Source organism: Rhinichthys klamathensis, unplaced genomic scaffold (assembly GCF_029890125.1).
Source record: "Rhinichthys klamathensis goyatoka isolate OS25496 unplaced genomic scaffold, OSU_Roscu_1.1 h1tg000484l_1, whole genome shotgun sequence".
Classification (NCBI taxonomy): domain Eukaryota; kingdom Metazoa; phylum Chordata; class Actinopteri; order Cypriniformes; family Leuciscidae; genus Rhinichthys; species Rhinichthys klamathensis.
The window spans coordinates 172912-196103 of NW_026606971.1; the positions used below are offsets into that span (position 1 = coordinate 172912).

Sequence of the window (23192 nt, forward strand, 5' to 3'; positions counted from 1 at the left end):
GAGATGTGAAAAGAGTCCATTGAATATTCAGTCTGTGAAAACTGGGTTAACACGCCGGTTCACCAAAACCCAGCAGCGGTTGTTGGTGTTGGGTCAGTGTGACTTCAGCTGGGACTCTCCCTGGTTGATCGGTCTTTGGCAATCATGAGATTGTTGAGATGTTAAAATTGGCGATATAAAAAAGGTATCACATCTACAACTGGAATGACATGTAGCCTACATAAATATAGGTAGGCATGAAAACAAATATAGCCAATACAAATGGTAGGGATGCACTGAAATTAAAATTCTGGGCCAGAACCGAAAATGACCACAAAAAAATATATATTTTATTTGTAGAATTGTGTTATTGTAAGACTTTTTGTTTTTTAATTAAATACAATAATGAATCTGAATTTTAAATATACAAGCCAATAAAACAACCACACTTTTTTTTAACTAAAGTCAAATTGGACAGAATATAGGCCTATATTAAAACATAGAATATCAATATCTGCATATTTTCGGCTTATATTTTCGGTCTTTTTTTTCTTTCGGCCAATAAACCGATAATTTTCGGCGGGTGAAATTTCGGGGCATCCCTAAAAAATGGTCCATGGCGAAAATCCTTTGGATAAAGATTATTTTTATAGTGCGATTTCTGGTCCTTACACATTAAACCTGGCGTATGGTCTTAACTGGATTGGGTGGCTGAGCCCTACAGGTTAACACAGTCTCTCTCGGGTTAATCTGTGTGTGATTGGCTGTAAAGCTGGCGTATTGGCGTGAGGATCTGGCCGGCTGGGAAGACAGACCTTGAGTGTAATGTAGGGTTGCATACTAGTATACCAGCACTTAAATTGTGGTACTAAAATTTTAACGGTACACTATGGTTGTTCTGCTTATTTCAGTACTAGCCCAGACAACAATGTGCATTCAGCGCTTTTCAGCTCTTCAGGCAGTGAAATGTATTATAAATCCATGTAAATGTCAGCCTTGAGAGTGCCGTGTGGTTGAGCACCGCCTCAGGGATCTGCGTCTTCTTGACAGGTGCCAGAGCCATATAGAGAGAGAGTTGCGACAACGGAAGTTCTAAAAGCTTGGTTGTCACGTGATTCGCGTAGACCTCAGATAGTTCCAGGAAGAGCTTCGGCGCCAATTCAAATCGATGGAGGTAGAGAGCTGAACTGTGATTTTTGTTAGTTTGTAGTCAATAAATGCGTTGGTTTACAATATGTATATAATACATTGACATTTGGATGTAGTATGTGTATGTAGTTACAGCAATATTGTTTTTAAAAGATAAATATCTGCTGATATTTAATGTTTATTGTGGTCAACCAGTGTTGCCTGCCTTTGTTAACATGTTTTCTGGCTAACTTTACCTTGGTTAAAGACCGTTTTGCAGTTGTTTTGAAGTATTTTTGTGTTCTTAAACTTGAATGTTATTTAAGGGTTATCATGTAATGTTCACTATGGTTTCACAAGGACAGGTGACTTGCAGGAAACAGGTGAAGCCATTGCAAACAAGTAAAATGTAAAATTGCATTCATCGTAATGTTTACAATGCTTATGCACTTATTACTATATAAATGAATACATAATATATTTCATTTTAAAACAAAACATGATTATACACACACACACATACATTATTTCCTAAGTGTCCAAGTACATTATTTCCTTAACATAATTTGATAAATTCATGACATACATCACTTTAATCTATAAAACCTATTTAGTTTAAATTCATTTTTAGTACATTTAGATAATACATATTTTATGTTTTAACCCCCCCAAAATGTCAGGTTGTGCAACTGTCCGCACAAATGAACAGACTAAAATACTAATTTAAATGGTGTTTTAAATGAAATTCTATGGCATCATTTTAACCTTTCATATAAACAAATTTTATACGTTTCAGTAGATTTATAGCTGATAATTGAAAACCTTTTGTCTAGCAATTTGTATGTCAGGGGGGCACAACTGCAAACATGGCTCTCTTATTATGGTAATTGCAGTGTGCATGATAATGCATTGTCCAGAGGAGCCATAATGATCCTTGTAGATCTCTATCAAATACTGATAAAAACTGCTTTCAAGTATGGGTAGGTTGGTACACTTTCAGGTGAATTTAAACACTTAGAAATGTTCACAGCTGAAACTTGTTCAAATACATTGTTCATGACACAAAAATTTACATTACATCAGTTTTGAAAAGATTTAAAAAAACATTTATTTGTTTATTTGTCAATGACCTATATATATATATATATACACACTTTTGCACTGAATTAGCACAATGGGATTTATAAATGTCTAATAAACTGCACGTCAAGCATGTTGTCTGGCATTTCCTCTATGTTGTTCTTGTACTGTCAGACACAGAAAATATGCTCAAGTCAGGAGCAATCTAAATAGAACTAAACATTTTGTGCTGATACTTAGGTGTATCTGCACTTTTTCCACAAAGACCAACACTGGGAAGTTTAATGTTTATTAAAAATAAGGAGCAAGTAAAGTCTTGCAAAATCCAAGGAGCTGAGACTGATGAGGGTACAGCGTCAGTGCAGGAGTCTTCAGGATCCACCGAATCCTCTTTGTGCTTCTTGTGTTGAAAGAGATAAAGGAAACAAAAACGGGATAAATTATATATAGGAGTTAGTATATAATACAGTTATGGTATTTATAATACCCCATTTAGCCTAGTGTGATTTGATCTAGAACACGGCTTGCTGCCGTTTTAAGCAAGTTTTTTAATCTTACTTATAAACTTCCATCTCCCTTTCCCATCAATACAAATCAGCTGAGCTAAATCATAATATAGACAGGTAATAGTCAACAGAAACACAATGAATAAAAAACGCCAACCATACGTTTTTCCTTACTCAAATATGAAATCTAAAGTAAGGATTTTTCCCGTTATTGCACATTTATGGAATGAAACCGATATTCTCATTTTATCAATTACAACTATCACACTCCCCAATGTCCCCATTGTTTTATTATATTTAACCTCTGTTTAGAAGTATTTCCCTCTTATTACACAACAAAGGATAAACATGCATTAATAGAACGGGTTTAAACATTAATATGCTGTTCGTGGTTTGTTATGCGGTATTAACTTTATCCAATTACCTTTATTTTACCTGATAACGTCCCCTAAAACTACTAATTTAGAGAGCAATAATCAACTAGCATGCTTTAATACAGTTAAAGTTACAAGTTAATTTGATTCAGATGTACTGATAATATACAATCTTATTCTTTAAACGTCTTACCTTTTAAAAGTGCATCACAAACCGTCTGTTCTGCTGTAACTCTACCGCGCTGCTGCTACTTCCGGGAACTATTGAGAGGCTCCGCGAGCCGCCATTGCTGTAAAAAAACGTTCCATTGGAGTCAATGGAGTTGTCGCAACTCTCACTCTATATGGCTCTGACAGGTGCAGTGTGTTTTTCTGCACAAAACAAGCTCTGAACTTTTGTACTCGACAGATATGTTGCTGTTGTTTTTCTCTCGTGTGCCGTGTTGTAGTTTAGTCCCTAGCTAAACACTAGTGCTGGGGGGTATGACCAAAAATCCACATTTTAACACATCCACGGTATATGACGGTATTTTTTTTCAAGCATGACTGGGTGTTAACCACATTTTCTGCTGATTGAGAGAGGGAATACTGCAGTAGATTGACTTATAATGCCCTATTTTACTGTCATGAGGGAATATTGTAGACAAAATCCACACTAATATTAATACAGGTTTGCATTAAGGCTGTTTACAAAGAGGCGCTTTAGGAGCGGCAGAAACTGCGGTTTCCCCGGTAACGGCTGTACACAAAGCGGTTTCCCCGGTAACGGCTGTACACAAAGCGGTTTCCCCGGTAACGGCTGTACACAAAGCAGTGCAGCGCTCATAAACGCTGCTTTATCATGAAAGATTCAATGAAAATAACATTAAAACTTTTCTAAAGACCGTCAGTTCACTTCAGATACTTTCATGTAAAAACACCCGCGCCACGTTTTGACTTTGACACGTGCAGCGCTCGTGTTTATTCAACGATATCAATGCCAACCACAAATAGATTTTCCAAAAGGCAGAGTTGATATTGTGAACCAATGTATGGGAAACACTGTAACATAATTTGACAGCTATCTATCATAGTTTTAACCAATCCATCTTCACCGTCACGCTTAGTAACACATACAGCTTTTCACCGCCTCAGTGTTACCGTGTTCCTAACGTTATTTAAGCGACATACACCAGTATTGCGGTATATTACAAATTCATATCATAACAAAAATAAACACCGGTATTCGGTATGAACCGGTATAGCGCCCAGCACTACTAAACACCCTGATAAAGAGTGATTTTCGTGGTTGAATGTGCCTTGCTCGTGATTGACACTGTGTGTGTGTGTGTGTGATTGCAGGAGCTCTTACGGTGGGGCTGGTGCGTCAGTGTCAGACGATCCACGGCCGGGACCGGACCTGCATCCCCCCCCGACTGCCCCCGGAGTGGGTCACCACGCTCTTCTTCATCATCATGGGCATCATCTCCCTCACCGTCACCTGTGGCCTGCTCGTGGCCTCGCACTGGCGGCGCGAAGCCACCAAATACGCCAGGTGGATCGCCTTCACGGGAAGTGAGTGACACGTCTCCTGTTCCAGTCGGCTTTCCTCGGGCCCGTTTCTGACCCGCCCGCCACAGATGTGTAGTGTCAGTGATTAGAGCTGGGATATCGGATATTAGCATTATTATCACGATAATTGAATAATCAATGTAAAATGACAGAATATTGTAAAAATCAGGGTTTGATTTTGATTTTGGTACTAGCCAAAATAAAAAGGTTGGGTGGGGGGAGGAGAAAGAAAAAAAATCACTACGTCACAGCTTATTTATAAATTATAAATGGATATTATAAAGGATTTCATAGCTTACATTCAATTCTTATTCAAACAAAATCCTGTCATCCAGCAATCTCTTTCATCCTCATCACCAAAAATGTGTTTTAGATGGACAGATCAATACAGTACAAAGAACATGAAATAAAAAGTAGGATGTTGGAAAATAACAATGTTTTTTTTCTGTTAACCAAATGCTTTTTTTTATTGCTTCAATGCAAATGAACAAGCGCGCCGTTATTTGTTGCGAAGTGACACGTGTGTCTGTGTGTTCAAGTAAGCCAGATATGAGCAGACTCTGCCCAATACGCTGAATTTAATATATCATGATGGCTCACACGTTGAGTTTTTTTACTAAAGGTGTGCAGATTTGGCTTACATGAACTTCCCCAGCAAATATTGTTCAAAATTAAGATTAATGTGCCAAAGACGCCACCAAATATACCTTTTTTTATTATCCAAAACTATCTAAGAAGTGCTTATGTGTCCCAGCAGCTTTTTCCCCGTCTGAAAGAGTCTTTAGTGCCGGTGGGAACATGCTGTCGCTCCACAGAGCATCTTAAACCAGAAACCGCTGATAGACTTGTGTTTCTTGTTTAAAAACTTGTGAAACACTTGCATAATTGACCCTTCGCTAAGCCCCGCCCTCCTTAGTTACTGTTGCTACGCCTGTCAAGCTTTCGCGGCTGCCACGTCTATTACAGTGTGAATGCACCGGTGTCAGACATTCCCAAGGAGATATTTAGTCATTTTTGGCGAACAAGTGAAATATCTGAGAGAGCAAGACAAAAGGGACAGCAGTATGCATTCGAGGGATATATCCACGACATAATATGCAACCGATTAGAGAATAATTTAATCAAAATTGAAGCTAAAGCCTACAACGTTAGGTCCCAGCGCAAGCAGCAGCCGCCTCCATTCAAATGGGAAACACAAATTGAACAGCTATATTCATGCACAGCAGAGTAAGTGAAATGTGAAAATAATCTAATATCAAATCAATTTAAATCAAAAAGCTTATCAATCTAACACCGGGAGAGCCGCGATCGGATTGGGGTAAAGTTACAGGGATAAAGTTAACGTTAGTAGGCCGTCCGCCGTCGATTAACACAATGCTGAAACATATTTTAAAGTATGTCAGTGAGCCTCCGTCTTGCCTTTAATCGTCTTATTTTACGTTCAAATATATGCATTATGAACAAAGAACCGCCATTATTTCCAAGAAATAGGCGGGTTTTTTTTGTTAATCCTGTCGACATTTAGTTGTGAATGGGTCTCCACAGTCCACACTGCTTGATCCACGCCCGGCATTTCTCCCCTTTGGCTTTTAGGTTTCGGGAAGAGAAAAAATGCCACCCCACCGTCCAAACTTTTAGAATACCGGGTATCAGATTTGCACAATCCATACGCACAACGCGTCGGCATGTTTCCCTCGCTCGAAAGCTTGACAGACCTCCCGCGCCTAGTTACGGTTGCTAAGCCACGATTGGCCAGTGGCGGTTTTCGGGCGTGGCTTAGCGAAGGGTCAATTTACCCCAGTTGCACAAGTGTAAAATGTGGTCTGTGAATTAGACTGCACCTTTTGTACCTATTTTGCACTGTTTCTTTTTCATATTGTTACATTTACATGTTAATTTAATAAAAGTGGTAAAAGAAAAGTGGTACATTTTTCACGGGGCAATGGGAAACTCATCTTTTTTTAATTATTCTAGAGCAAATGCAAAAATACTGAGATTGTGGCCAAAAGTGACATCCAGTCTAGGAAAATTTACATATTTACCCTTCATTAAAATATCATTACAAATTTGCTAAAGATTTTGCAAGCATGCTTTTTTATTGTTTTGCTTGCAGGACTCCCTGGTAGAAGAGATATTTTGGACCTTACTGGTTAAATAAATAATTTAAAAACATAGTTTTTGGTCGCAATAGCTTGAAGTCAATTGCTTTATTTGTGATGTAATGAAACTGTGCGGACATACATTTTGGCCAGGCTGTCAAACAAACAAATTATGAGCGCATGTAAAAACGAGAAAACCAACTAAATATTAATAACCAATTATGTTGTAGTCAATCTATGCTTTTTTTTTTCCTGTGAGCTTTTTGATTATTTATTTATTTATTTATTTGCATAGTGAAATAAAACCTGCAGCTGTAGTTTGCCTATTTTGCCAAATCATTTTGTCAGATAAGCAACTTAACCAAGTTTAGCCTCATATTTAAAATATAAAAAACGAAAATGAAAACTAACAAGTTCGATTAAAGTTTGGAAAATCCTCATATTTGTATACTTTAACTGAACTTGTAGGGTCAATAAAAAACAAACATCCCCTATGGACATCACTTTTGGCCATTACTGTATATCGATTTATCGTCAACATTGGATATCATATTTTAGGTATATCACCAGTGATATTCAACTAACACTTTCCATTATTGATATGTCTGTCTGCTCAAACCCATTGCAGTTCTGTTTGCCACCTCTAGGGCTTCAGAAACCACAGACGTCAGCTTTTAAGACCTACACACACTACACACAATATGAACCATTCTTAAATAATACAAATATATTATTATTGACGAATTTTGTACGACAAACCTGCGCCTCTGCAGTGAAAATAATGGCTACATCTGTTTTACTAGGTTAATTTAATTAAATTAAATACATGAAATGTCTATTTTGTTGGGAATTGATTGTCATATCACTTCTTAAACCCACAGTACACTTAATTGTTGTAATGGAAAGAGTGAAAATGTAGACTTTCCATTGAAAAGTAGGGGTTATTTCACAGACGTAACTGTTCCCAAGCTGGAGCTACACGTGCGCCTGACAAAATATTAGTTTTACCCCTTCAAATGAGGTGTCGGTTCCCAGTTGTGGGTAATACGAATAACAGCGACCGCTTGACAGTCGCGCACACAAGCCGGCAGTCAGTGAGATAGATGATCTCTGTGGTTTGTGTGTCTGTCCGGCATGTGTGTAGCATCTGTTGTGTTCGCTCACTGGAGACACTATTAACTTTCTTCTCTCTGTTCTTCAAGATCCCGTGTGTATCCTATAAAGAAACCCTTCAATTTAGACTTCCTCTCAGGATACGAGGCGTTCAAGGGTAAAGTGGGAAATGGCTATAGTTAGCGGCGCTGCAGATTAATCACCTTAATGCTTAATATAATGTCGACTTGGCTTCAGCTCAAGCCGTATCGCTGTTGCTAAGGTGTTCGGGGGGGTTTAGGACATGTGGTCACTAGGGTGTTAGCAGGGGTTTTGCTAGGTGGTTGCTAGGGCGTATCTAGGTAGTTGCTTATAGAGTGTAACATTCGGGTGCCATAAGTAAAAACTACATTAATGTTCTCCATAGAGAATTTAGTTTTTAACAATAACTACTTATTAAACTTTAAAGACAGACCTACAATGAGTTTTGAGGTTATTAATCAATGGTAAATGCTTTTGTTGAAGCCATCCGTTCACATTATTTCAACTTACTTTTTAGAATTATTGTTTAACCCTCTAGAAACTGAAGCTAAAAAAAGTGAAAAGGACCTACAACAATGTGCTATTTTCAAGTGCAAGATGTCTTTTTTTTTCCTTGAAAACAAATGGCTGTCAATGAATTAGTTTATCGTTATTGTGTGGGGAGTTTGCAAATGGAATTTAAATTGACAAAAATAAAATAAAATGGAATAAATGTACAGATTTTTATTTAGAAAAACTCAGAAAAATCGTTTGCTGGCAGAAAGCATTACCGTAATAAGCCGTATATTGCAGAAAATGCAATTATTTTGATGTGCAAATGTTTGAAGAGTTACTGTAACATGAATAAAGCTTGGTTGGATGTGTCTGTGAGAATGAATCGATGGTGAAAAAACATAAATTACCATAAAATAAATAAATTACCCATGATAATACTGTACAGAACAGTCCACCAATCAGAGTCACAGCGAGCAAGTTGCACCAAAAGAGCTGTTTAGCTCCGCCCACTCCCATGATGCACTGCAAATTACGTAAGTCTGTCTAGCGATGGGGTCAAAATACTTTAATAAATGTATATATCTTGCAATAAACTTAAAATATATTGTTTCTATAGATATGATCAACAACTTTAAATGAATTGGGGGTTTTTGTCCACCAACTTTTTAAATTAAATTATGTCATTTGAAGTGATTCAGGGGATTGTAGTTCTTTCCCTCAGCAAAGTTCACATAGTATTTTTAAATACATTTTGCCTTAAATAAGAGTTGGTAATGTTGTAGTTCACCTCGTTGCTTATGGCTTATAACACTTTAACAAATGTCATTTTTTTTTCTTTTCTTTTTTTAAATGCCTACTGGAAAAAGTATTATTCGAGATACGGCTCCGGTTGCTCCTTCAGTCCAAGTCTATAAAATTTTGATCACCTTTTAATTGCCCGCCAAATTAAGAAAACCGAAACCATCTGAGGTAGAAACTAAGCACCCACATAGCTCTCCTGAACCACCCCGGATGGTTTGAGTTATTGTGAGCGTATTAAGCTATTTTTAATTGGCCGAAAAACTTCAGATTAGCTCCTGATTATCTCTGCCGTCTCCGTTGTGCAATCAAAAAGCCCAAAATGTATAATCGGCTCACTGGTGTGTCACAATAGCCAAGTACAGTGTGATTATGAACTGGTCTTTGGCAGAGAGAGATGCTGTTGAAAGTCGTTTTCGGCGCTGAGATTCGCATGGTTGCCATGGTAACGGGAGAGAAATAGTCCCAATTGTCCAGGCTCCGCTTACCGTCTCTGAACCTCGGTGAGTCACTTGTCTTTTTCTATCGCTGTGTGTGTGTGTGTGTGTGTGTGTGTGTGTGTGTGTGTGTGTGTGGGCGGTAGTTACGGCGTTTAAAAGAGCAACAGCTCCTTAACTAGACCAGCTCCGCAGGCTGGGATCATAACCTCCTCCATCGGGGTCACGGTTGAAGACCGGCGGTTTAGCTGAATAGCGCAGGATTGCTACAACACAAAACACAGATATGTTATAATGGTGCTCATGGTTGAAACCTCTCCAGATAGGTCATTCTTTTCATGTTGTTTTTTTTAATGTAGGGAAAACATGAGTGTTTAAAATGCTGATATTTCTGTAATTTTATCGATTTTAAAGTGAGACAAACCAACTAATTCCACCAAACCTGAGAAATCATCAGTTCACACCAAAAAGTAATGTCACTCCCTGAAAGAAGGAACTACTTGACTGTTGATATTTTAAAGGGATGTGGACTGATATTGAGCACATATTCCCAGCCATGTTTTGTTTGAAACAATTCAATTAGAGATGGAAAAATAAGAAACACTCTGAATATTTTAAGTGGCAGTTTTTCACGTCAGCGGCACACGTGGAGACGGCAAAACAATGGGCATTTCTGCTCAAAACAAAGTAGTAAAATCTCACCTCATACTTACATTATTGATATAATGACAAAACAACTATGATTTCACTGTTACAAAAATAGTGAGTATTATAGGGCCGCCCCCTAATAGTCAACTAAACGTTAGTCTACCAAAACTTTATTAGTCGGTTAGCCGCAGAAAAAACTCCACAGGAAGTGATTAAATCAGATCGTTAACTGGCGTTATATGACACTCTTCTTTCAGACGAATACAATCGGAGTTATATGAAAAAATGTCCTGGCTCTTCCAAGCTTTATAATGGCAGTGAATGGGTGTATGTCTTAGGAAGTCCATTAAAGTGCATGCATTAAAGTCCCTGTAAAGTCAAAATTAAGTATGTGTTCTGAGTTTGTCACACCACAGAAAAATGTGTTATTAGTCACCCTGCCAAATTTGAATGATAAAAAAAGCCAGCAAGTACATAAAATAAGCTATCAAAATCTTGAAAAAATGAGCAGTATTCTCTGCTCTCAAACGCTGGGGGCGTGTCCACTGGCTGCGCTGAAACCACGCCCACTCGCGGGAAAGCTGCCGTCATCGACTCGCCACACTCAACTCTACAGCCGGAATGGATGCTCGCACGGTGGGCACGCACTGCCGATGATGGCACCAGTTGTCGGCGCGACGGGAGGATGAATGCCGAGGCGGGAGATAGTCGGTTCGGCCCCATTCACCAGTAACAGCGGATTATCAGTGAGTCCCAGTTGTCTCCGACGAAAGTTTATAAAACTATCCCGTGTAAAATGATCACTTACAGAGGCGGGTGTTTGGCAGTGATCCTCAGCTCTCCATCAAGGTTGGCTCTTCACAAAATTAATCCACTTCTTCTTGATGTGATCGTTTTTAGGAAATTTAAATAAGGACACCGATCTGTTTTGTATGTGATCCGGTGATCGCATCCAGGTAGTAGGCCTACGCATTTCCGTGACGAAGGCATAGCTAGCTAGCAATCTGTAGGCTGCTGTAGTAACTAATATTGACCGTAACTCACGATTGAGCGGCAAAACTGATGTGAATGTGCTCTATAATATTGTTAGGGGAGCGGACAGCCTCAGTGGCTCCAGTGCGTCATCGAGCCCCGTTTTAGCCCCGCCCAAAAAATCCAGAAAATAGCAATGGTAAAAAACTGTTTAACGGTCTAACTCCACAATTCAGTAATTCACAGTTCACAGTCTTTGTAATATGTTTTAGCAATACATTTCTAACATTTATAATGTGTTTAGATTTTTTTATTTTTTTATTGCCTTTACAGGGACTTTAAAGTAGGGATGTCCTGATTCGATCACGCGATCGGAAATCGGGCCCGATCACGTGGTTTCAGACTCGATCGGAACCGGAGGTTACCTCCCGATCAGGACTCGGATATATGTAAATTAGGGGTGTAACGGTACATGTATTCGTAATTATTGAACCGTTTCGGTATGAGGCTTCCGGTTCGGTAGCTACGCATACAAACCGATTCCTAGGACCATTTTTCCTGCAGACAAAATCCGCGCTGGCGCGATCACCACAAGGTTACGCAACATCAAATGGCAAACGTAATGAAAGCGGAACGAAACTGCGCTACTCATTATATTGTGCTTAACGGACCATTATCAGTTCGGACCAGCAACATCTGTGCAGCGCGAGATCAAGCGACACTGTGCTAAGAGATCCAGTGGAGAAAACATTTGAGTTCGCCACTGAAGTAATAACATTGCTGCGAGATCTAGTGAGAAGCATTCACATTTCTCCGTTATTAACCGTAGATCTCTATTAGATCAAACAGCGCTGACGTGGACACCAGGAGAAACATTGTGCCGTGAATAAACATGGATTTAATGTTGCACTTCAAAACTCAAATATTATATAAATATATATTTAAATGTTATTTTTAATGTGATTACCAAAACATTATTTGTTCATCCTTCAAAGATTACCCCCCATTTATAAACCTGAAAGTTTCAAGATGTAGGAAAAATCAAACTTATTTAAAAATAGTTTTTCTTTTAATAAATAGGAAATTTATCTGGCATTTCTTTCTTTTTGCTGTATCGTATCGAACCGCACATTTTGTGAACTGTTACACCCCTAATGTATATATATTCTCATTATTTTTTTATACACTTTTAAAACATTTTTTTGTTTTTGTTTACATCCCTGCCGGGTATTTTAAGTTGAGGTGCTATTTGTTTTTATATTGGACTTTTTCTATATTTACTGTTGCACTAAAGTCCAAAAGTGAAGATGTTATGTTATTTATTACTTGATTGTTCAAGCTACCTCACAGCAGTGCTCTGTTTGAGTTGTTGAATGTTAAAATAAGGTGAATTAAATCAAAAATACTGGGGGTTTTTCTCTCTTCTTTATTCTTTTTTTATGTATTATATAAGTATCGGATCGGGACTCGGTATCGGTAGATACTCAAAATCAAATGACTCGGACTCGAGGGCAAAAAAACCTGATCGGGACATCCCTACATTAAAGTGCTCCACGGCGTCTCCGGCAGTCATTACGTTATGCGTCAAGTTCAAGGGTAACTCTTTAGCCGTAAATCATGTGTACGACACTTTAATCGTGAATGCATGCGCTTTGATGGACTTCCAAAGACATACACCCATTCACTGCCATTATAAGGCTTGGAAGAGCCAGGACATTTTTTTAATATATCTCTGATTGTATTCGTCTAAAAGAAGAAAGTCATGTACACCTAGGATGACTTCAGGGCGAGTAAATCATGGGCTAATTTTCATTTTTGGGTGAACTATCCCTTTAAAGGCTCATTATGGTTTAGTATTCCCACCAGTATAGATTTAAGTAATTCAGTTAATAAAAACTAGTGGCTAATGGCTTAAATAAACTAGTCCACAATACTAGTCCACCGGCCTTATATTACAACATTTTATGTTGTAAGTGGGACTTGCAAATATGCATGTCAAAAATAACCTGCAAATATTTTAATAAAAGCTTGTTTTAGATCTGCTGTACGTTCACGTTGTGTCCACATCCCGTGTGCAGTGTTGGAAGGCCTGCGTATAACCCGTTTAAAGCTCACTGCAGGAGTGTTTGGGCTCCAGGTGGGGTGAACACAGGTGTCTGGGCTAAAGCTGGCACTGGCCTCACGCCACCCGAGCCCTGAAAGAGCAGCTCTGTGTGACGAACACAAGCCCCCTGTGTCCCGCGCACCACGCCCCGCTCCACCAGGCTACGCTCGCGGCCCGGCGTCTGCTGTCAGGGCCACAGCTGCGGCTTCAGCGTATGGCAGACGTAAACATTAGCTGCTGTCTGCTCGGACCTGACCAGCATGCACTGCTGGACAACATGAAATAAGAAGAAAGTAAAACAGAGGGAGCCTTCATAACTTTCATAACATGAAAAAATGCCATGCTTTGAGGTTGTTGATGCAACATTGGTTCATTTGGAGTTTCAAGACTGGCGTACTGTTAGCATCAGAGTGTTTTGTGTATGAGTGTATTATGATAAATCACATGCAAAATTACATATGAATTGTATATTATTTCAATCAGTTGTTGGCTGAAATGTAAAAAAAAGGTAACACTTTACAATTAGGTTCATTAGTTAAAGGGGTCATATAATGCCATTTTTGTACAAGCTAATATGATTCTTTAGGGTCTAAATTAAAAGTTTGTAATATACTTTAATTAAAAATTCTCATTAGTATTGTGAGAAAACACTTATTTTACCTGGTCAAAAACAGCTCTGTTTTCAGCACGCCGTTTCAGTGCATATGCCTTTAAATGATCATGAGCTGCGCTCACTCCGCCCCTCTGTTCTGTGCATACACCGTTTGAAACACAATAACACAATAACCATAACGCGTTGTTCAGTTTAAACGTGGAATTATATTGAGAACGTCATACATAGAAAACATGCCGTAATGTACCCTGACTGAGTGTAAACCTTAGACGCATTCATTGTGAAGCGTGCAGCTAGCAATTTGCAAAGATTAATATATTAATATAAAGTTTAATAAAACGTTACACTCACTTCAGTTCTTCTGGAGATTCAGCAGGAACACGAATATCTGGTAACGATCCTTTTTAGCAAAGCTTCTTAGCAAATCCAACTTTATACTGATCCTCCTTTATAAAGCAGTCTGGTGAGAAATGATTCGCGCAAACATGAGAGCATTGACGTTGCTCGTGGGGAATATTCCCTTCGAAAAACAAAACTCAGCCACTGCGTCTTCAGCGGTTCGGATTTAGGAACATTAAAATGACTGTGTTCGTTATTACACCCAAGAACAGAACACCACAATCGCTTAGACGCCATTCTGCTCATAGACAGCGCTCCAGCATATCAACAATGACCGCGCCGGTCCGCGCCGCGCAGACTATGATTGACAGCTCCCTCATGAGCGAGGGCGGGTCTGTGTTGAAACGCTCCCGTCAATCAACAATCGTGGGAGGGGCGTGCGAGCGTGTGACGTCACAGGCTCGAACGGCTCGATTTGAGGCAGGGGAAAATATATAAGGAGATTAAAACAAAACCACTGGATGGATTTTTATCATTATATGATGGTTGTGTACAGACACTGCCAACACACATTTCAGTACAATCAACTTGTAAAAGTGCATGTACCATTATATGACCCCTTTAACATTAGTTAACTACCTTGGTTAACAAGAACTAAGAATGAACAATACTTCAGCATTTATTAATCTTTAGTTAATATTAATTTCAACATTTACTAATACGTTATTAAAATCAAAGGTTGTATTTGTTAACATTAGTTAATGCACTGTGAACTGACATGAACAATGAACAGCTTTTATTTTATTTTATTAATTTTAATTTTATTCATTATTAACTATTTAAATTCTGTAACAAATGTATTGATCATTGTTAGTTCATGTTATTTAATACATTAATGTTAACCAATGAACCAAAATAATGTTCAGCTATTGGTAGTGACAATCTTTTCTTTTTTGTTCATGTATGAGTTAATTGTATACAGTATAGCTCAAAACTAACACTTAGGGGCACTTACACGACACCAAGTCTTTTTGTGTATGAGTGTATTATGATATACAGGTCTTTCTAAAAAAATTAGCATATTGTGATAAAGTTCATTATTTTCCATAATGTAATGATAAAAATTTTACTTTCATATATTTTAGATTCATTGCACACCAACTGAAATATTTCAGGTCTTTTATTGTTTTAATACTGATGATTTTGGCATACAGCTCATGAAAACCCAAAATTCCTGTCTCAAAAAATTAGCATATTTCATCCGACCAATAAAATAAGTGTTTTTAATACAAAAAAAAAAAAGTCAACCTTCAAATAATTATGTTTAGTTATGCACTCAATACTTGGTCGGGAATCCTTTTGCAGAAATGACTGCTTCAATGCGGCGTGGCATGGAGGCAATCAGCCTGTGGCACTGCTGAGGTGTTATGGAGGCCCAGGATGCTTCGATAGCGGCCTTAAGCTCATCCAGAGTGTTGGGTCTTGCGTCTCTCAACTTTCTCTTCACAATATCCCACAGATTCTCTATGGGGTTCAGGTCAGGAGAGTTGGCAGGCCAATTGAGCACAGTAATACCATGGTCAGTAAACCATTTACCAGTGGTTTTGGCACTGTGAGCAGGTGCCAGGTCGTGCTGAAAAATGAAATCTTCATCTCCATAAAGCTTTTCAGCAGATGGAAGCATGAAGTGCTCCAAAATCTCCTGATAGCTAGCTGCATTGACCCTGCCCTTGATAAAACACAGTGCACCAACACCAGCAGCTGACATGGCACCCCAGACCATCACTGACTGTGGGTACTTGACACTGGACTTCAGGCATTTTGGCATTTCCTTCTCCCCAGTCTTCCTCCAGACTCTGGCACCTTGATTTCCGAATTACATGCAAAACTGAGCAACAGTCCAGTGCTGCTTCTCTGTAGCCCAGGTAGGGGTGACCCCGAATAGTCGAAGATTCGATGCTTCGATAGGAGGAGCCTGATTCGACTACCAATCTCACGGTCGAATCTTCGCAGATGTGTTATTAAACGAGGATTATGTCATTTTGGCTATGAGTGTGCTCAATGTCTGATTTCACATAGAACTACTGGTTTTCTGTCAATATGTTAATATACAGCCTATTATGATAATGCTGTCGATAAAAATGTGCAAAGAAAGAAGCTTTTAATAAATATTTTTAACGTGCGCGCAGCGTGAATAAATCCGAACACCCCGTGACAGATTTAAGTTTCACTTTCGATATCGTGACCGACAGAGGAGCGTCTTGTCGGCAGGGATTTAAATCTTTAAAAATGTCTGGGATAAGACAATCTAAAGATGCACACCATCAGAAAGGATATTCTCCAAGGCTGGATTTAGCATCAGGAAAACCATGATCGCACTTCTGTTAACAGGTTGGTTTTCCTCGGGACGTTCTAAAACGCTTAACGTGAAAAAAGCTTTTAAAACGCTTAAATGGCACTTTTACGTGCTTAATGTATGTACACAGTAGGCTACACACCTTAAGAACCCATTCTATGTGCAGATAAGCAGATGAACCCAGAATATGAACGCAACGCGTTTCTCCTATTGAAAGTCACGTAAAGCTTTTTCTTTAACGGTTTTCTATGGGAGGAAAATGCTTAACGTAGCCTATAATAAAACGCGTTGCGTTCATATTCTGGGCTCATCTGCTTTTCTGTAGGCTATATAGTATGCTTTATTAATATAAGGTGTGTACAGAATTTGATCTTTTAATATAACAGTTTTAGGACAAAGCCGTTAAGCGTTTTTCACGTTAAGCGTTTTAGAATGTATTTTATCCGCGCACACAATTTGAAAAGACTCAAACGGACACAGAGTGAAAGACTGGATTTAGTTTTTTCGATCAGGTATGGGTACAAGTGATTTCAAAACATTTCAGCTGGTTCTAATTTGATTTTTGGATACTGTGAACACGTTTAGCTAAAAAGACTGCCGCTCCAGTTTAGCGTTTATTGTTGTTTCTGCAGTTAAAAAGACAAAGTTGAAAATCCTGGCCATACTTTCGTTATTTTAAAAATTTCTTTATTTTTATTTTTATTAATTGATCACTCAGGGTGATCTAATTTAACTATTTGTGACTTGTTTTGAATATTTGTTCCCCTGCACTTTAGGCATTTTGCACACATTTGTTCTGCTTCTTGTGACTTGATTCTGACTTATTTCGTTTTGTATTTTTATTTATTATAAATGTATATTATGTTCTTAATTGTTGATTATTTTTCAGTGCATCGATGTTGCGCTGTAGGCCTACTTAGAGCATGCTCGTACAGGCAATTCAGCCGATTTAATTTGATTTGCATGTGAAATGCAAATCCTATCTGCAGTGTGGCCTTTCTGCAGTTATTTATGTTATTTCTTAGTTTTATTGATCCAAAATGTTTTTATACATTTTCTTCTATATCTTTGTGTGTTTTTTTGTACATAGCGGCTTTAAAATGTTAAAGCCCCGCCCCCTCCCCAACACCACACACATGATTCGACTATTAGTCGACTATAGGCAGGACTTGACGAATCTGATTCGACTATGAAAATCCTTAGTTGGGGACACCCCTAAGCCCAGGTCAGGCGCTTCTGCCGCTGTTTCTGGTTCAAAAGTGGCTTGACCTGGGGAATGCGGCACCTGTAGCCCATTTCCTGTACACGCCTGTGTACGGTGGCTCTGGATGTTTCTACTCCAGACTCAGTCCACTGCTTCCGCAGGTCCCCCAAGGTCTGGAATCGGTCCTTCTCCACAATCTTCCTCAGGGTCCGGTCACCTCTTCTCGTTGTGCAGCGTTTTTTGCCACACTTTTTCCTTCCCACTGAGGTGCCTTAATACAGCACTCTGGGAACAGCCTATTTGTTCAGAAATTTCTTTGTGTCTTACCCTCTTGCTTGAGGGTGTCAATGACCTGATGACCTTCTGACCAATGACCTGATGACCGATGACCTTCTGGACAGCAGTCAGGTCGGCAGTTTTACCCATGATTGCGGTTTTGAGTAATGAAACAAGCTGGGAGTTTTTAAAAGCCTCAGGAATCTTTTGCAGGTGTTTAGAGTTAATTAGTTGATTCAGATGATTAGGTTAATAGCTCGTTTAGAGACCCTTTTCATGATATGCTAATTTTTTTAGATAGGAATTTTGGGTTTTCATGAGCTGTATGCCAAAATCATCAGTATTAAAACAATAAAAGACCTGAAATATTTCAGTTGGTGTGCAATGAATCTAAAATATATGAAATTTTTATCATTACATTATGGAAAATAATGAACTTTATCACAATATGCTAATTTTTTGAGAAGGACCTATATTACATGCAAAATTATATATGAATAGTATATTATTTCAAGCAGTTATTGGTTGTAATGTAAAAAAAAAAAAAAAAGTTAAGCTATCGGGTAAAATTTCTATTTGTGCGTATCGCGTCTAAAAAAGTAAAAGAAAAAATCATGTATGAGTTAATTGTACACAGTATTGCTCAAAACTAACACTTGGGGGCTGTTAACACGACACCATTTTCAACTAAAAACGTAAAACTTTTTATGCGTTTTAGGCGTTCTTTTACACAACAACGGCGCTTTGGGCGCCTGAAAACATTAACTCTGGAAAACGGGTTTTTAAATTGGAAGTTTTTGAAAACAGTCTCCGTGTAAACAACAAAAACGCGAATCTCTGAAGACGATGGCGTTTTTAGTCGTTTTCCCCAATCCGTGTGAATGGGGAACGTTTTGACAGTGAAAACTCAAAGGAAAACTTCTCAGTTTTAAGCATATTGTTGTCGTGTAAACGTGTACACCCTTAGAATACAAATGATGAATCATCATTAAGCTTTTGTGGTGCCAGATTGTAGATTTTCCACATGCATTTCTGTATCCGTCAATCCATCCAACAGAAATAGACTCTCAGACAGGTCTGCGAGCAGCATAAATGTGTCAGGGCTGAAGCCTGTTTCTATTTCCTCTCTATTCATTCAATTAGTTTTTTCTTCATTGTGCTCGAAAAAGCACCTCACCTCTTTTCAAGGAACATGTTATTCTTTTTTTAACAGAATGGTAGTTTGGCATTTACCACAGCAGGAAGTGCCTTTTTTACTCTTTCCTGAGGCCATGACCTTTTGTCCACAGCCTAGTTACCATTCATCTCCTTAACCCACTCCTTTGTGTGCGTCTAAGAGCTGAGGCCGACTAAAGTGGTTTATGCAATATGTGTTCAAAGGCAGAAGCTTAATGCTGACACACACCGCCTCAGTCAGATCAGTGCACTTCTTCTCTCAGGGTCGGCGTGTTTAATTGCAGCGCTGCATTCTGCTGAAAGATGCTATTATCTTGCTTATATGAGCACCAAGATTGAGCCGAGACTGCACTCAGGCATCTATTAGCAGTGTCTGTTTTTATCTCGCTAAAAGCCTTTCTGCCAGGCTAACATGAACCCATGCTGAGTGTGATCACTCCGGTCTGTTTTAAACGTGACGGGCCAGAGGGTTTTTGAAGGGTTTATGATTGGGAATAGAGATTACAGGGCTTCGTTTTAAAAAATTTTTTTTTTTTTATTAGGGGTCGAGCATCCATACGGTTGAGAGTTTAGGCAGGGTTTATCATAGGCCTGGGCGATATGCAAAATAATAAAAAAAATCTCAGGTTGATAGTTTTCCATATTGAACCAAGAGGGTTCATCAATTACATTTTAGAATATAGGTAATTAACAAAAATAGAATAACATAGCGTAAACTTTAAACTGTGCAAACATGCTTTTTCTGCCTTAAAGGGGTCATATAATGCCATTTTTGTACAAGCTAATATGATTCTTTAGGGTCTAAATTAAAAGTTTGTAATATACTTTAATTAAAAATTCTCATTACTATTGTAAGAAAACACTTATTTTACTTGGTCAAAAAAAGCTCTGTTTTCAGCACGCCGTTTCAGTGCATATGCCTTTAAATGATAATGAGCTTTGCTCACCCTGCCTCTCTGTTCTGTGCATACACCGTTTGAAACACAATAACACAATAACCATAACGCGTTGTTCAGTATAAACGTGGGATTTTGAATTATATTGAGAACATCATACATAGAAAACATGCCGTAATGTACCCTAAGTGTAAACCTTAGACGCATTCATTGTGAAGCGTGCAGCTAGCGATTTGCAAAGATTAATATATTAATATAAAGTTTAATAAAACGTTACACTAACTTCAGTTGTTCTGGAGGTTCAGCAGGAACATGAATAGCTGGTATCGATCCTTTTTTCATGAGCAGCTACTTAGCAAAACCAGCTTTATTCTGACCCTCCTTATAAAGCAGTCTGGTGAGAAAAGATTCGCACAAACATGAGAGCATTGACGTTGCTCGTGGGGAATATTCCCTTCGAAAACAAAACTCAGCCACTGCGTCTTCAGCGGTTCGGATTTAGGAACATTAAAATGACTGTGTTCGTTATTACACCCCAGAACAGAACACCACAATCGCTTAGACGCGATTCTGCTCATAGACAGTGCTCCAGCATATCAACAATGACCGCGCCGGTCCGCGCCGCGCAGACTATGATTGACAGCTCGCTCACGAGCGAGGGCGGGTCTGTGTTGAAACGCAGCTGTCAATCAACAATCGTGGGAGGGGCGTCCGAGCGTGTGACGTCACAAAATCGAACGGCTCAATTTGAGGCAGGGGAAAACATATAAGGAGATTAAAACAAAAACACTGGATGGATTTTTATCATTTTATGATGGTTGTGTACAGACACTGCCAACACACATTTCAGTACAATCAACTTGTAAAAGTGCATGTACCATTATATGACCCCTTTAAAACAAAAGCAGTTAGGTTGCCTTTCAACTTATCAAAATAGGGTAGAGGTTAGGGGTTAAAAAAAAAAAAAGTTCAATGTTAGATCAAATACAGTTCAAAAAGTATAAACTATGCATTAGGGATGGGCATGATTAATCGACGATCAATAATTGATCATTAAGAATTTCGTCGATCATGTTAATTTGTTACCGATTAAACTAATGCAGGTTGCGTCTTCAAGAAATGAAATTAATTTCACTGTGTGGCAGCAATTAAACATTTTATCACCCGGGGGCAATATTTGACGCCATACTCGGTTACCTGCGAGTTTCCGTTTTGATTTCAAAAGAAGAATCGGGTGTTTTCAGCGTCTGGACTGACGGTCACCGGGTTGCGGTCGCGTCTGACCCCAGATCATGTCAGCATGCTTATTTTTCTCAACAAAAATCAGTAGACTGGTGCAGAAGTTGCATGTGAGCTACTAGTTATTTTTTATGAGGGTTCGTTAAGTAGCCTAATTTGCTAAGTAGCCTAATTCATTGTTAGGTAGGCTAATCTCTCTCAGCCTCTTTCTCGACGATAGTTTTGAGTTACGTTTTGACACAACCTGTCAGATCGAAGTATTATTTGTTATGTTTTTGGTTAAGTTAATTGTTTAACATGATTCTTTTTTATTTAATTATTTATTATTTTGGAACAAACGAGGGTCTCTGTTTAAGAACGCAGATTAATAATAATAATAATGCATTTTAATATAAAAATATTAATGATGAATCGATAGTCAATCGTTAATTCTCCCGACGATCGACTAAGAAAATGTAATCGAATGCCCATCCCTGCTATGCATTGGTTTTACATCTATGACATGATTGAGGTAGAAATTTGAGTAAAATGTGAACTTATTGTGCCACACAGATTAAAAAGGGACCGCATTTTCATGCTCTCGGTGATATCGCTGGGATGGAAAAGGTTGTTTGTTCATTGCACCATTTCACCTGAACCAGTTCCTTATAATTGACGTTGTTACCTTTTTTGAACAATTTCCTCCTATTTGGAGCGAGGGATCAGTTCTGCTGTCGTTTCCCCTACACCGACTGGCTGCTGTGTTTATGACTGTTAGGGTAATTCATATCAGGTCCAGAGCTTATCATTGTGATCAATATAACTGGTTTATAACCAAGCCCCAGTTTATCATTCATGGGGCCACTTTTGGGGAGGGGATCAACCACCAACCGTACAAATTTTCATGTCACAATATCACATTTCACAGCACTTTCATTCAGTGTGTGGAGAGACAAATTACTTCTTGTTGGAAACTCCATGTACTAAACCTAATTAGTACATGGTGTTACGCCTAACTAGTTTTTTTCTCTCTGTGGATTTTAGAGAAAATGTTTTTTGCCTGTCCTCCTACATATTTTGGCCGGTCTTAAAATGTGGACTTTGGTAATCTTCAAATCAAACCTCAAAAAAGATATCAAATGGACTTTTGTTAATCTACTATTAAAGTAGGGCTGCAACAACTAATCCATAAAATCGATTATTGTCAATAGTGAAAATAATCGACTTGAATATTGATTAGTCATGTCGCTTTACAGAAGTAAATAACCCATGTCTAAGGACAAACACATGGAAAATAGCAGAAGACACAGTGAACTGCTGCAGAAAGGTACATGAACCAAGTTGTTCGAACCATGAGAATGCTTTATAATTATAAGTGTTTCAAACAAAAGCTTAAGTCTTTACCGCGTCTTGCTTTGACAGATGCGCGTGCTGTTTAATGCAGGAAGTAATACTATATCTTTTTTTTTTTAAATAACAAATGCCATAATGAAATTCTAAATCAATTAATTGAAGTTGTCAATTTGAACTAATTCACGGAAAATAACAAATATACCGAACACACTGACTCTAATTTTTGCTATTGAAGATGAAATCAGAAACAATGAACATCCTTAATGTTCTTACGCTTGCAGTTCATGAAACACAGAAGGAACATGAAAGGATTGAGTCTTTAGGAAACTTAAAGGTCCCCTGACATGGGGTTATTTTATTATTTTATAATGTTTCCTGGGTTGTCCTTATAATGTTAGTATGTTTTTTAGATCAAAAATAGTCATAATTTAGAAATAAAAGGCATTTTTCCTAGCC

General features: G+C 38.4%; 1 protein-coding gene across 1 annotated transcript in view; it reads left to right on the forward strand.

Moving 5' to 3' along the window:
* mosmoa (modulator of smoothened a) overlaps nt 1–23192 on the forward strand; it is a 59310-nt gene that overhangs the window by 30221 nt on the left and 5897 nt on the right. Inside the window, exon 2 of the mRNA XM_056237228.1 lies at nt 4409–4621. Within this exon, the coding sequence (XP_056093203.1) occupies nt 4409–4621 (213 nt within the window). The remainder of the gene's footprint in view (nt 1–4408; nt 4622–23192) is intronic.